The 16,256-nt window shown below is 33.7% G+C and overlaps 2 protein-coding genes across 4 annotated transcripts in view; one reads left to right on the forward strand and one right to left on the reverse strand.

Annotated features, from left to right (window-relative positions):
* Positions 1–2,390: 2,390 nt before the first annotated feature.
* Positions 2,391–7,334, reverse strand: LOC148616146 (uncharacterized). 3 transcript variants are annotated; one of them, XM_088582866.1, is made up of 5 exons: positions 7,210–7,258; positions 6,358–6,526; positions 4,530–5,274; positions 3,532–4,258; positions 2,391–3,254 (listed from the first exon to the last, which is right to left on the reverse strand). In XM_088582866.1, the coding sequence occupies exons 3-5, from the start codon at positions 5,266–5,268 to the stop codon at positions 2,558–2,560; spliced, it is 2,163 nt and encodes a 720-aa protein (XP_088438992.1). In that variant the 5' UTR covers positions 5,269–5,274; positions 6,358–6,526; positions 7,210–7,258; the 3' UTR covers positions 2,391–2,557. The 3 variants fall into 3 exon arrangements, with proteins under 3 accessions (XP_088438992.1, XP_088438991.1, XP_088438990.1); XM_088582865.1 differs by having other exon boundaries at positions 6,336–6,526; positions 7,210–7,237; XM_088582864.1 differs by lacking the exon at positions 6,358–6,526 and having other exon boundaries at positions 7,210–7,334.
* A 6,309-nt stretch (positions 7,335–13,643) lies between these two features.
* The window catches only part of LOC148616147 (PH domain leucine-rich repeat-containing protein phosphatase 2-like), a 58,068-nt gene continuing 55,455 nt past the window's right edge, over positions 13,644–16,256 (forward strand). Inside the window, exon 1 of the mRNA XM_088582870.1 lies at positions 13,644–13,784. The gene's annotated coding sequence lies outside the window, so the exon portion shown is untranslated. The remainder of the gene's footprint in view (positions 13,785–16,256) is intronic.

The raw sequence follows: 16,256 nt of genomic DNA on the forward strand, positions 1-16,256 counted from the left end.
CTTCACAGAGTCTGTAGTATTCTTTATCTCAAGTTCTTCGGGGTAGATGCGATGTATGAAATCCCCGAAACGAGGATTGTTTAACGATAATATGTCATTTATATAGCGGAAACTGAGACTAAATGATCTAGCTAAATGATGTTCTTTCTTTTGGATCAGGTCAGCTATAAAGTCAGCCTCGTAAGAGTGAAGGAATAGGTCAGCAAGTAGAGGAGCACAATTTATTCCCATTGAAATGCCGACCGTTTGTTGAAAAAAAAAAAACGCGTTCACCGCACGGGAAAAATATGTTGATAAAAAATTCCAGCATTTTGAAAACATCTTCTGTATATTTGGAAGATGATTTGGAATGATCTGTTTTTTTACAAAGAATGAGGAATCTCTACCAGGACTATATATTTGTATCTAGGTGTACCATCTTTTTTGAGAAACAACGATGTATAAAGTTTTTGAGTTGGGATTTTAACTGAGTATGGGGAGAAGAAGTATACAGTATTGAAAAATCACAGGTTTTAATGCTATTATATTCAGATAATAATCTTGAACTTCGCAAAAAGATCTTTCGAATTTTCCAGGATCCACATTGAATTAATACCACTACGGGAGTAACAAGTGCTGTGGTAAGACTGGAGACCTCTTTGACAGCTGTGAGCATAGAAGTTACAGGTTTTGAAAGAGGTTTGGTGGTACATTTTGCAGATTCAGCTATGTATCGTTGTTTGTATGGGTTCTTGTGGAGTTTAAGAACCCAGTACATAGACGGTAAATCACAATTATCGTCCTTGGTAGAGAGACCAAAAGGGGATAGCACAGATTTATGGTTATCCAAAATCTCTTCTTTGGAGAGCGTAGTAGCAGTATTGGTCTTATCAAAAAGTAATCAAGGGAACCAAATTTCTAGCGAAAATGAAAAGCATGTAATCCAGGGACAAAGACCCGACACGGAAACAGACAAACACAACAAAGAACATAAAGTAACTAAAATCATACGTACAAAGTAACAAAAGTAAATGAGCAACTGGGATTCAAAGAAAAACTGATAATTTTATCTTTTAATATAAACTTCCCACTCTCATACAAGCAAGAAACACACGTAGAACAAACGTGTATGATATTTAAGAGGTACATTTTGATCTCGTATGAAACTTGAACAATGAAGCTATGTAAACACGGCATCGGTCATCAGCTGAATGCAGAGTAGTAATATATAATTATACAAATCATATGCGAATGTAAAGTACTGAAATTACGAGTGCAAGAAGTCGCTAACAATAACAGCGAATTAAATATGTGACAAACGAGATGATTTTTAATTGAAAGTTATAAATTACCATTTCTTGTGCAGTAATATACCAGTTAGCCCTGTATATTGTGTTTATATTTCTCTGGTGGGAAGGTATGTCAGAGCTAGTTGCGACTATTCTGACTTCACCGTTGCTTTAGAATCAGGCTTTGGACCAGGTTTGTAAGAAAATCACTTAAAGAGGATACGTCTCATACGCTGCCTAAAAAATAATTTTATTTCCGATAGCCATATCAAATTGAAAAGTATTTGTTTCTGACAAACAGATTATAGGTGATGGATTTTCATGTCTACAAATTATTGTTTGTAGTTTTTACTAGTATAAGCATATTATTATTATTTCATCTTGAACTTGACGCACCTTCCAAACAAAGTTCACCACTCATGGTAAGGATTTAAATCATGTTTATTGTATTTAGCTTTCTATTTTCTTTATTTTCACTTAATTATTGTTCATGTCTTCTACATGTATTTGAATACTGGTTTTACCGATTTTGACTGGTAGCAATGCGATGCTGCCCATTTATGTTGAAATATACCGAAAATAATGAACCGTAATTAGCGCACTATTAAACCTGGTTTAACCCACCTTTCGTTTTCAAATGCCTGTACCAAGTCAGGAGCATTTCTGTGGTTTCCTAGGCTTGCTCCAAGTCCTTCTTTATTATATATATGACTCAGAAGTTCTATGTTATTAACCTCCCTGATAACGCCACTTATAATTGCTCTCTCCCAAAATAATTAGTAGATTTGCTATCAGAGGGATACATGCAATTAATAAACTTTTTCATATATTTTGTAGCAAGGGTAGCGGTTTTCCAACTTTCCGGTTTTTTGCCCTGATATTGACATTTGTTCCAGTTTTTGCCCTGATATTGACATTTGTTACTTTCCGGTTTTTGCCCTGATATTAACATTTGTTAAACATACTTCACGTGATTTTATCAGTTTGACAATTTTTGTTACATATGTATTACTCTTCACTGATCTTTTTCATATCGGGATTTTTGTACGAAAACAATGTAATTTAATTTTGTCTTATCATTGATCATGATTTTGGACAAAAACCAAATGAAAAAAAAAGAACTTAAACCATAACAATAATCTCACTATTTAAATATATTACTTAGATACACCACAAATAAATATGAAAGAAGGAAAATAGAAATGTTTATGAAAATGAATTGAAAACAGATAAATGGGAATCATCTGTAAGTTCAATGTGTTTGATCAACCATGATCACAATTCTGTCATTAGCTGTAGTCTGCTTTAGAGTGGGTTGCACCACACACATCTTTGTGCCCGTTCTTCCAGTTTACCCTTTGGCACTCAACAGAACAATACCATGCTCTCTGACATTTACCGCATCCTTTAAAAGGTTGGTCGCCGGCCTTTTTCTTACAGTTCGTACAAGTGTTGGCGTCATCGCCCTCGAACTCACACCTAGGACACTGACACCAGAAGTTGAAGGATTTATACATCCAAGCTCTTCGTAGTCTTCTCGGCATAGTTGTATCAATGTAAGTCGTCGTCAGTTCCTCACCTTGTTTGATGTCACGTTTCGCCCTAACAGCGACCCCGGGGACGCCTTCCACATCCCCGTCTGTGACCTCTACGTTGTTCAAACATGAGTGATTCAAGCAGGCATGGAGAGGGAACATACCGCTGAAAGAAGCACTAGGAATATTGTCATGTATGTATTTCAAAATTGACAAAGCCTTTGGATCCTCAGGATTAAAGTTCGACAGATTATCGTAAAACTTGTGGTACGGTGTAACTGGATCGGAATAAACCTGTAGATTACACGCTGCCTGATAGAACCGCCCGTTGAGTTCCTCTTCAGTAATCTTGATCTTCACACCATCTCCACAGTCTTCAAATATTTGGTTAAATAGCTTCAGAATGTATGGCATCTGCTTAGCTGCAGAACCGGCGCCATAGGCTATGAATCTAAAATTGAGTAAAAAAGTTTGTGACTAAAAAATTCTTTAATTCCAAGTAAATCTCAATTGCATCAACAGAAAAAAAGTTTAATTAAAGATTAATGACAACAACAACGACAAAAAAAGAAATAATGTAAGAGTGTGTTCATCCCTTTTTTTCATGGAACTTATATTTTAACTTCATATTTGGGGTTTCTTTTACCTACTCTTCCCCGTCTTTACTAAATATTACAAGAAAACAATAAAAGACAACCCACGACCAGTAAGTTCGTGCATGTACTTACTTTCGAAATGGTGCCTTTGCTTTTGCCCAGTGTATCATCTCGGGTTCGTTCATCTCGTCTTGTTCCATCCACAGCTTCACATCAGCAGCAATGGTTGCCCATATCTTTGCTAAGATATAGATGGAGTAATGACCTTGCCATAGCTCCTTCCAAGTCCCATCATGGTCCGTTCCCCAACCGTTGTTCTGGTCGATTTCATACAACGTTTTAGTAGCTTCTGATCTTGCTGGACATAACAGTTCGTGATGTCGGTCCCATGCTGTGTTCTTGCATATCGTACTACAATAAGTAAAAAGCTTACACTCTTGACAAACGACTGAGTTAATAGTCGGCCAATTATTTTGAACAACTTCTTTCGCAGTGGAATCCATTTCATCCATTTTTTCTTGGAAATAATCACGAGGCGTCATCAGAGATGTTCCACAGTAATTGCAGCCCATTGGTGCCTTTTTCTTGTCGTCTGTTTTATAAGGCGCCATTACAATCGGCGCGTCTGCAAAGATTCGTTCTCCAGCTTTAATGTCTTTAATTGCAAATATAGCCCTACCATACATGGCGAAATCGACTGTAACAGGCATGTCCTTTGTTATAGGATCAAACAGACGATGTGCTCTTATTTTCTGGAACAAAATTTCCGCTTCTTCGTCTTTAGTATTTGCTAACATGGACGCTTTTCTCAACCAGAATTCTGCCATTACTGGTAACTTGAATTCCATTAACACTTTGCCTGAAATGATTTCACAAGAATCAAAAAGTATTTCAAAATATTTCCTGTGACATCTTTAATTTTTATGATTAGGGTACAGTGTAATATAACATCAACCCTTCATCTGATGAGAGTTATTGTAAATTGTCTGTCTGCTTCTTGAAAATATTGCATTACAATATAGTCTTTCTATTTTACAAAAGTATGTGATACATGCTAGCTATTTGAGAAGTTTTTTTGCAGATCGGAATAAAAACGAGACATCCCATGAAATAACAAATTTTAAGAATACCTCCTAATTTCCAAGCGTCAGCAGTTCTATCTCCTTTCTGTATATGCATCAAATCTTTCATGGCACTAATTGGATCTTGGTTTATGAAATGCACTTCTGCCCTAAGACGTCTCAGAATAACGTTGTCCGTTTCTATTTCTACAGCGTGGTTAAAGCTTTCTAGTGCCTCGCTGAATTTCCCTGCCATCATGCATTTATGACCGGCCATTGCAGCTTGTGCTGCCCTTTTTCTTTGGTCCGTAGTAAGGTCTGGACTCTTAGTTCGTGGTATCTCCTTGATTTCATGTCTCTTATAAAGAATTTCTTTTTCCAAATTCAACATTTCATCATCCCCAGGATACGGGCTTTGGGTACAAAAGTCTAAGGCATTGTATCCTTGGTCTGTTGTGTCTTCTGCGTCATAAGAATCTACGATCGCCCTCTGTAGTCTCTTTAGACCTTTGATCAGGTTCCCATCTTTAGGGTCTATCTTGAGACCAAGTGAGAAAAGATTATGAGCTTCCTGAAACTTTCCGAGCTTGGTCGCAGCTTCGCCGCCAAGAATTGCAGCGCTCAGAAGTTTTGGATCCAGTCCAATGGCATGTCGGGCATCTTTGTAACATTTGTCAAAGTCCTCTTTCTTTTTGTATTCTTCAGCTCTCTTGTAAAAGTTTTCAGCATTTCTGGGCTTCTTATTGATTTTTTCTGTCAGTTGCTTGATAATTTTATCAGCCTCTTTATCTGGTTTTGTTTCTGTCATTATTATCTGTAAACAAATATATGTATCTCATAAAAATTTAAACGAAACTAATAAAAATAAATCAAAATAACCCCCGCTGAATTGTGTATATTTGTGTATATATTTTATATGCTTTACTGTGTACTTTAGTACAATTCATGTCATTAATTCCACATTGTAAGCCTATCGTGTGTTTTTCTTCTTTGTTGCCTTCTGTTTTAAGGGTGTAGATGCTGTCGTATGGATACTTTATTTGAATTTTTTATACTATTTTTTTTTCCTTTCTGTATGATCCTCCCCAACATATGTGTTATTTTCTCTTGGGCAAAATAAAAAAGACCTGATCTATTTGTTGTCCAGACTATGAATAAACATAATCATGTGTCAATCCGCAGATATTGAAAAGGGTGTACCCCAGGGATCAATACTGAGGCGTTTACTATTTAATGTATTTATCAATGACATTTTTTATTTCATTGAAAAGAGTAATCTTTATAATTCTGCAGATGACAATACTTTGTCATACTGTTCTTCTAGTTATGATGCTCTTGTAAATGTTTTAGAAACAGAAAGTAAAATTTTAATTGGTTGGTTTCATGTTAACTGCATGCAGGCTAACCCTGAAAAATTTCAGGCGATTACTGTAGGTAAAAAGTCTGTTGAAAGGTCTCCTTCTTTTAGAATTGGTCATATTAATGTGACATGTGAAGAGACAGACAATCTCCTAGCTGTAGATCTTATGTTAAATTTTGATAGTCATACAACAGCTGAATATTTTTAAAAGAGTTGGTAGAAATCTTTGTAAACTAAGTAAACTTACTATTTTTCATACATTTATATTGTCAAATTTTAATTTTTGTCCTCTTTCTTTCAATGGCCAATACAAAGAAAATAGAAAAAATACAAGAAAGAGCATTACGGTATGTGTATTATGATTATAACTCTTCTTATGAGGATCTTTTAATAAAGGCAAAAATGCCTTCACTACATATAAGACGTGTTAGAGCCATGGCACTAGAAACTTTTAAAATTTTACGTGATCAAGCACCACCTGTATTATCCGATTTAATCTGTAAACAAAATCATACTTATAATTTCAGACACAGTAACTTATTACAGATTCCTCATGTAAAAACAACAAGGTATGGGAAACAATCATTCAGGTACGCTGCTCCAGTCCTCTGGAACTCTCTTCCTGATGAGTTTAGACAGTGCTCAAATTTTACTCAATTTAAATCTATGATTTCGAGCTGGCAGGGAAAAACTGCTCCTGTGTTGCCTGTAAAACATGATTTGTCTTACCATGACTGAAGCAGCGCACCTAAACCAAATTGTTCTCTGTGTGGTTCTGTTTATTTTTATTGATGTTTTGCTTGCTTATCTTGCTTCAATTTACGCTACTAGTTTTATTAAACAGCTTATTGCTTGCTTTGCATGTAATTTCCTTATAGGTGCTTGTAAATGTCTTAACTTGTCTTCGACATATTTTATTTATGTCTCGATTTATGTATTGTCTTACATGTATGCATGCACTCACTGTGTTATCATTCACTTTATGTCGGTTATAAAAGTCCTTTAAGAGCTTATGTTGTTTTGTTACATAACTGGCCGACTTTAAATAAAGCTTATTTGATTTGATTTGATTTGGCAAATCATGTTGAACCGCATGCCGTTAAAGTTATGCCGTGCATTTATGTAGACCAAAACTAACCCAGGAATGAGACTTCTAATATTACATAGTACCGTTCTGAAGTTATACATTTGATAAAATAACTACAACATTGCTACCCCTGGCTTAAAATATATTTTGAATCTATTGTGTTATGCTTGAAGGTCAATACAAGAAGGGTATTCGTAGAAATTGAAATGTTTGTTTCAAAGTGTTTTAAATACAAAATATATGTAACGAAGTAATGAAAATAAGGAAAATATCCTCAATAGCAACAAGAATGAATGTCTTACCTGTTCTCTTTCCTCTCTCGAATGATTGGTACTGCACACGTGTAAGTGTGATACTAATTATGGAAAACTGAGTAAATTGATACTTGATAATTCCACAGCGCACGTGTAGATACCAGCGTGAGTCGCGTGTGCTGTTGACTTAACGAATGCCAGATGTCATAAAGACTATAAGCTGGTCAACATGCCGCTGTTATGGAGTAATTAACCTCTCCACTAGGATGCAAAGGTCCCACTGTTCCTTCTTTTTGGTGGGTCCGCTAATCCTTAGCATATGTATCCTCTAGTCACCTTAAATGTTTGACGGGGGTTCATTGGGTTGATAGTAAATATGTGTAATTAGAATAATGAACAAAATTATGCGAATGGACTAATAACATGTAATAACAGTTTGATGCTAATGCCTTTTCGAAAATATTTGTTTGTCAAATCTGGGTAGCGTTCTGGTAGTAGTTATTATGTAAATATCTTGATTTACTGATTTTATATGATTTTAATATTATTTTTTAATTTATTTTGTTTATGTGACAATATTGTGTCTAATATTTCTCTATACACTGCCCAGTCTTCAACACATTTAGTCAAATATTTTAAAAGACATCAGCTAAACTGTAGTTTTTAAAATTTTTTTACATAAAGCAAAACACTTTTCCTTTCGAACAGCAATATTCGTTAAGAGTAATCAAGGGAACCAAGGTTATAGCGGTAATCAAAAGAATGTAATGCAGGGACAAAGGCCAGACATGGAAAACAGACATACACGACAAAGAACATAAAGTAACTAAAATCATACATACAAAGTAACAAAAGCAAATGAGCAACTTGGACTTCACTAAAAACTTGGAGCATGGAGCAGGTGCACCGGTAGGGTAAGCGTCCTCTGCTTTTCTAGAAACACCCGCCGAGTTGCTGATAAAAAGTCAAGTCTTTCAGCGTAATACTTTAAGCTGTCATAGATTATATCAATAGATGTCTGGGAAAAATAGCCGCCGTCGTCATTTAAATAAGTTAAGGAAATTGTAATATTCATATATTGATATTATATTTATTTGATCACTACCGCCCCAATTATTATTTATTTTTTTAATCTTTTAATGTTGATTTACTGGTTATATGTTTTTGTTGTAAAAAATATATTTTCATTTTTGTTGTTTATGTGACAATATTGTATCAAAGTTATTTATTGCAAATGTGTTTGGACGAATAAACATTTTATTTTTCGTATGCAACTTGAAATTAACTTTCATTGAAACATTTGTTCTTCTTCGAGGCCCTAATCAATGTATTAAATCCGAGTTGGTTGCTGGTCGCGCCGTCTCAGGTGGAATGGCACTACCTTTAGAATTCTGGATTTAGTAAACTGAAATTGTCATGGTCTGCAAATGATAACTATGGCATTTGAATGAAAACTGTATCTAACGGGGTTAAAACCGTGGGGTGGGGTGGAGTGGTTAAACTTAACAGGTAAAAGGGTACTGATGTGCGGCCCCGAAAATTTTTACCCACTCCATTCATATATTCTGGCAATGAAAAACTGACACCCATTCATTTGTACGTAATGCATTTATGTAACCCATTATTCATATATTTCCATGGCATTTATCAGTATCTACATATCACAGCAGAGTGCTGATCTGAACATATGACATTGTATCTGAAGACAGAGCTATTTGGATCCCATCCTTCTTATCAGTCAAGTGTAAATCTTTATTTACTTTGATAATTTTAAGGATGATTTAATTGATGCCAAATCAATAAACTTGTGTAAATATATAGCCTATTTGTAAATGTTAACCCCATACACATACACTGCAAATAAAATGCCTACCCTTTTCATATATCACTAATCATAAAAAGTAGACCGAAGTGGGCCGCACATCTGTACCTACTCATTGAACTCAAATTACCCCCCTCCCCCCGGGTGGTTAAAGCTCGTCGCTACGTCGGGTAAAATAAGCATAGAAAAAGAAATGACAAGTCTTTAATATTTGCGTGAAATGGTAATTAATACTGACACATTTGACCAGTGTGTCCCTGGTTTTAACCATAGACAAATAGCACACACATATTTATGTCTCTGCTCTTTAAGGCCTTTAAGGTTCTGATATGTTGACGCGTTTAACGAATTTAACTGTTAAAGGCGTTTTCTTTTATTTTTTTACTTTATTTTTTTCTTTTCTTCTCGAGTGAAATATTTCCTTAGCGTGTTCGTTATCGCTTATCGTTTGTTTGTGATTTGCCCATGCGAACGGCCACAAGTGGAACGGCCTTTCATACGCGAATTCCTTATAATAATAATAATAATAATATTCTTTATTGGCACAAATATATTATATATTCTCATTTCACTCCACTGTTCTTTACTATCCCCGTTAATTGGTAAGAAAGGCAACTTAGGAGCCAAGATTAAAGCGGAAATCAAATGAATGAATCGAGGGAAAAAGAACAGACAGGTAAAATAGGCACAGAAATCAAAGAACATAAAATAACCATACTAATACGTACAAAAGAACAAAGTAAATGAGCTGTCGGCATGGGACTAGAAGTGGTCTATTCTCGAATCACCTAGTATATTGGGTCTGATTTATCATTACACTTAATGGAAGTAAGAATATTTATGGACTTTAAGCAAAGTCAATACATTATATATATATATATATATATATATATATATATATATATATATATATATATATATATATATATATATATATATATATATGGACCTAATCATGTTATATTAACCAAGGACAAAGTCCGAGGTCAATATAAGGTTAGAAACCACTAATTCCACTTCCCATAAGCTTCAATGCTAATTTTGCAACATTCAGTGGAGTTTACCGTAACTTTAACCTGCATATGTCAGCATGATCCTACATGTGTCAACTCACAATCCTCAGAATGGCATGTGGGGTTAGTAGACTTGCAGTGCAGTACTGATCACTGGAAGTGAAGGGTCTATAAATAGCATGGGAAATCTCAGTGTTTTCACAAAATAGGGGTATATTTAGAAATCATTATGGAGATAAGACTTTACAGCGCAAGAAGAAAATGCACTAATAAAATTTACAGAAATGTTTTTCCTATCAGGAACTGAGCAGAATTTTCAAATTCGAATAACATTTTTTCATTAAGGTAACAGCTGTGACCATCCATTTTAAAACTTGTCAAGTGTTTAGAGAAAGGTGTATAAGTTAAAAGAATCACAGCCAGCATTGGTTTTTTTTTATCTCGTTTATCTTTTGTTTTTGTTTTTTGTTAGTCAACCCTCTTTAATGGAACCAACATAACACAAGCATAAAGAAACCTGTTTCGACCGTAGAAACATCAGTAGTTTTATCTGCATCTTTCATATGAGATAAATACTGTAATCTGATTGGTTAAAATAATTTTGTTATATCTGAATGGATAAAAAAAATATTGACACACCCCAATTAAGTTAAATTCAGAGCTACTTTTTTCATTTTTAAAGATCAAAATATGTTTTAAAATTAATTTATAAGAATTGGCTATGATAAAAATTTTGTCTATTGAAAAATAACATAAATTTTCCATCTGCATATTTTGTTTATTACACTTCGCGCAATAAACAATATGCCCATGGAAAATTTATGTTATTTTTCAATAGACAAAATTTTTATCATAGCCAATTCTGAAATAGAACCTGTAGAACTTAAACACCACAGTTACATTTAAATGATCGAGTGATTGATAGAGATTAATTAATTCCAGATGTGATTGTTACAAGCAAATTAATGTAAATGTAAGCCAAGGTTGTGAAAAACTAAAAAAAAAAAAAAAAATATTGTCAAAATAATTTGTTAGCACATTACACTGCTTTAATGATGTGATGCCACTAATATTTTGAGGTAAAATTTCAGGTTGGGTTTGGGGAGGAGTAATAAAGAGAATTTAATGCCAAGCTAAGCCAAGGAATAAATGAAACATCCAATAGTATCATATATATCGGATGTTTTACACATTAATTTTAATCCATAATATTATTAAATATCCTCCTAGAAAAAATATACTTACATATACATGTACCGGTATATGAAAAAAAGGTAAATAATTGCAAGGAAATTATTATACAATGAAGTTTTATCATAGATAATTTACAAATACAAAACATTACACTGTCATGTTGTTTAACTTATTTGTCCATGTTGGTTTTTATGTACTGTCTGAATTCCAACCAAATATGAAAAGATAGCTTTTATTTAGTAACAATGTTATACACAAGCAAATCCAACCAAATTTATTTATAGTACTCATAAAGACTGCAATTTTAATTTTTTAACAGATAAGTTGCCTTTTTAACATTACTTCTGTACTGACATGGGTTCCCTTTTGAACATTACTTCTGTACTAAGACATGGGTTTTTATTATGATTATGACTTATGTTCACCATAATTACGTGCACTATGTTCTAGATAATGTTGAATAGCATGAAATAATATCCTGTTTATAACTAGGAATACCTCTAGCTGTAAAGTAATACATGTATTGTAAATCAAGCAGTGGAAACAATTTAAATGGTAGTAAATAAATGATTCATGTCTTAAATCTCTGGTTGTGCTTCCATGACAAAGATTATATATGATTATATATTTATCTAATTAATACATGTACACATGTGAACTGTACTCTGCTTTTGCTTTGTATTAATATCTCTATGCATATGCATTCTATATATAGTTATTTTTTTACAGTTCATCTTGGAGCTTTTTATTATAGCTTTATTATCTGTATATACAATAAGAAGTTACCATTTATATTAGAAGTTTAGTTTAAAAAAGAACATGCGGTAAGTTGAATAGTTTGTAACTCTTTGTTTTTATTGTTGTCAGGAACTACTGGATTTGTTATGTTTTTTGTCTTTAAGTCAATGGCAAAAGATTGTTAAATAAGAAAATCCTGGCTATCAATGCTTTTTTTTCGAAATATTTGTGTGCCGTGTATGATGTGAAACAGATAAATTTTTTTTAATCAGCCTTGACAAAAAGAGAAAAAAACATTTTATTAAGCTTGGGCGAAACACATTATACTGGGAATAATGGAACTAAAAAGATCTTAATAAAAAAGAATCACATTAACTAAAAAAGTGAAAAATTTCATATAGTAATTTACAGGAATTTTCTTCATAAAATTCCATCTCTGATCGATGGAGTGGTTAATATTTTTGTGTCTTTGATCTGCCACCTATAGGTAATAATAATTGTACTTCAACTGAAAGCATTTCAGGATGAAATGTCAAATAAAATTTTGGAAGATAACAAAAATCACTGAAGTCGTCCACAAACATCATTATTTTTATTTATATGGCTATCAATTTGTTGTATTAATTTGATGTCCATATTAAATCTCCCTAACACCAAGAGATGATCTTTATATCTTCAATATTTTACTATATACTGTGTTAATTATTGTGATACAAATCTCAGTAATGTGCTATATTTATTGATGTTTTTATTAATAAAAGGATTTTTATGTTTGTTTACTTTGAACTGTCGCTTCTCTAACAAGTCAACAGTCATGATTTTATATCTTTGGTACTTAAATAAGACCTGATGAACTCTTCACTATAGATGAAGGTGCCCATCATGTGTGGGCTAAGAGGTCCATTCAGGAATTAAAATTATCACTGGTCTGAGGTCAGCAACCCTCAATTTCTGATGCAGGACCATTCAGGTGTTAAAATTAGCACTTGCCCAAGGTCTGTGCCCTCAATATCTGATGCAGGACCATTCAGGTGTTACAATTAGCACTTGTCCGAGATCTGGGATCCTCAATGTTTAATGCAGGACCATTGAAATTTCAGTTACCCAGGACCTGGGCTTATTATGTTTTATATTTTCTCTTGTTGCGGTTAATAAGACCTGATGAACTCTCCACTGTAGATGAAGGTGCCCATCATGTGTGGGCTAAGAGGTCAATTATCACTGGTCTGAGGTCAGGGATCCTCAATTTCTGATGCAGGACCATTCAGTTGTTAAAATAAACGCTGGTCCAAGGACTGGAGCCCTCAATTTCTGATGCAGGACCATGTAGATGTTAAAATTAGCACTGGTCCAAGGACTGGGGCCCTCAATTTCTGATGCAGGACCATTCAGGTGTTAAAATAAGTACTGGTCTGAGATCTGGGACCCTCAAATTCTAATGTAGGACCATTGAAATTTCATTTATCCAGGATCAGGACTTACCATGTTTTATATTTTCTCTTGTTGAGGACTTTTCATTTTCTTCTTGTAGGCATTTCACTCTTGAAATTAAACCTGAACCCCTACTATTGTTTGGGACACTTGTTAATGATAATTGCTACTTAAAGATGTCATTGTTATTATTAATATATGTTATTTCTTAATACATTGAATAGTTTCATAAGTTAAATTCATAATTTTTTATAATTAGTCAAACATTATATACAAGCAGACCTTGTCTTTATTGTTATTATTAGTTTCAGTTTAAAAAGTTATGGTTAAACATGAAGTAAATATAATGGGCTGTGATCCTGGGACTGTGATACTCCTTCAAAATTGGTTGATGTCCAGAGGTGGAAACATGCTAGGAATAAAGTGTAAGTGAATTAAGAAGTGGTGTAGAAAGGGTCAAAATAAGTAAAATGCTTTCTGAACTAAACTAGACATAGAATGTATGTTTCTTTGCCCCATTAACACAGCCATTGAGGTAATTAAACCCTTGGTTGTTAGTAAAATGCTGCACTACTGTTTGTATGCTATTTTGATCGCAAAACATCCTTAAAAACCATAATTTTATTAGTTTCACTTTGTCAGGGTTAGAATTGGACAGTAACAATGACTTCTGTCCCATCCATACAGCAAAGAATTATTGCATTTTTTTCAGTGGATATCCTTATAAAATCTGTTTTCTGTAACTTCATATTTCTATGAAATTGTAACACTCTAGTTATATATCGTATTGCCAAACCTTATTTTTTGTCAGGAAGACAAATTATTACTAAAAATAAAAAATAGGTGTCGGACAATAGTTTTTTGCTCTTTTTAATATTATTTCTTTAAAAAATCTTCTCCTCTGACACTACTTGACCAATTGGAACCAAACCTGGTATGAATGTTTTTTGGGGTATCCTGCATAGAACTGTAGTGGGGATTTTTTATCTGTGGAAAAACATGGCCACCATTACTAAAAATAGAACATAGGGGTCAGACAGTAGTTTTTTGCATATATCCAAAACTGTTAGTTTTACTGGTAGCCAAATTCTGACTGGGTAAAAGTGTTCAGCATGATGAGATCTATCTGTTTTCAAATTTTCATTTTAATCTGTCATGCCATGTTGGAGTTATTGCCCTTTTTCAATGTTTTTTGCTATTTTGAATGTTATTTCTGTCAAAAATCTTCTCCTCTGAGACCACTTGACCAATTGGAACCAAACTTGGTATGAATGTTGCTTGGGGTATCTAACACGAATAATTCAGTCGTTATATTCGACTCACTATCGATTGCCTGTGAGTCGGAGAGAATTGATGACTGTGAGGGCTTAAATTATTCAAGTTAAAATGTATGGGGTATCCTGCATAAAACTGATGTAGGGATTTATGATCTGTCGAAAAACATGGCTGCTGTTACTAAAAATAGAACAAAGGGGTCAGACAGTAGTTTTTAGCATATATCTCCAAAACCGTTAGGTTTAGCCAAATTCTGACATAGGGTGAAAGTGTTCAAAATCTTCTCCCCTGACATCAGTCGACCAATTGGAATCAAACTTGGTATGAATGTTTCTTGGGGTATCCTACATAGAACTGATGTGGGGAGTTTTGACCTGTTGAAGAACATGGCCACCATTACTAAAAAAATTGAACATAGGGGTCAGACTGAGTGTTTTTTTTGCATATGTCTCCAAAACCGTTAGGTTTAGCATAATTATTTCACTTGCTAAAATGACCCTTATTATAAGGCCTTCAAAAGTCTTCTGGGATCAAAGTTGTCAGGTGACTCCTTGTAAGAGTTGTTGTCCTTGAAAGATGAAAAATTCCTTTTTTTTTTTTTTACAGTTTTCAGCCAATATCTTGATAACTGTAATAGATAGAAAGAAACTTTCAGTTGCTGAAATCATCCTTAAGGTAGTTCTACTAAAGTCTTGTTGAGTCAAAATTGTTGGACAACTCCTTGTGAAATTTATTGCTCTTGAAAGACAAACTTTAATGAGGTGAGCGATTCAGGCTCCTGGAAGCCTCTTGTTCACATATATCTCCAAAACTATTAGGTTTTGCTGAATTCTTTCAGTTGCTGAAATAATCCTTATTATAAAGCCTAGAAAAGTCTCCAGGGATCAAAGTTGTCAATTGACTCCTTGTAAGAGTTATTGCCCTTGAAAGGTGAAAAATGACTTTATTTTAGGAAGAAATGATCCTTCAAATAAATCCTACCAAGTCTTATTGAGTCAAAATTGTTGGACAACTCCTTAAATTTATTGCCCTTAAAAAGACAAATTTTAACAAGGTGAGCGATTCAGGCTTCAGAGAGCCTCTTTGTTTAAACTTGAAAATTGGTACTTGAGAATATATTCAGTTGACAAAATCCATAAAAATTGGCTACCACAAAAATAGATAGGTTAACAGTATATATAATGACTTAAGAGAATGTCAATGTGAATTTTTCAATAGAAAGGGATTTTTGCTTTTTTTTTATTAACACTACAGTTAAAACTGTCATTTTCTGGATCAACTCTGACTGTGGAAAGGTCCTCCGAAGTCTTCTAAGACCTAGTACATCAATAAGTGATACATGTATATCTATCGATAAAGCTTCTCTAGGTCATAACTTCTTTCTCTTACAAGTTCAATCTACCTCATATTAAATAAGCTTTAGAATGAAGTATTCAATGAATTAATTTCTACAGAACATATATGCATTATTTTCACCTTATTTATAAAGGTCATTCAATCAAATACTTAAACAGTTCTTGATTAAGATAAAGAACAAATACCAAATATTTTATGCATGATAAAAGGTCAGCTCTACTTTTATTAGTTTTTTGTCTATTCATAACTTTTATTTAATCAAAGGA

Source organism: Perna viridis, chromosome 5 (assembly GCF_037379345.1).
Source record: "Perna viridis isolate PV_CMFRI_1.1 ecotype Kerala chromosome 5, ASM3737934v1, whole genome shotgun sequence".
Lineage (NCBI taxonomy): Eukaryota > Metazoa > Mollusca > Bivalvia > Mytilida > Mytilidae > Perna > Perna viridis.

Coding starts and splice junctions, on each gene's coding strand:
- LOC148616146 (XM_088582864.1), bottom strand. CDS start 5,268: ATGACAGAAACAAAACCAGATAAAGAGGCTGATAAAATTATCAAGCAA. Junction 4,259..4,529: donor TGACGCTTGGAAATTAGGAG/GTATTCTTAAAA, acceptor AAATCATTTCAG/GCAAAGTGTTAATGGAATTC. Junction 3,255..3,531: donor GCAAAGGCACCATTTCGAAA/GTAAGTACATGC, acceptor ACTCAATTTTAG/ATTCATAGCCTATGGCGCCG.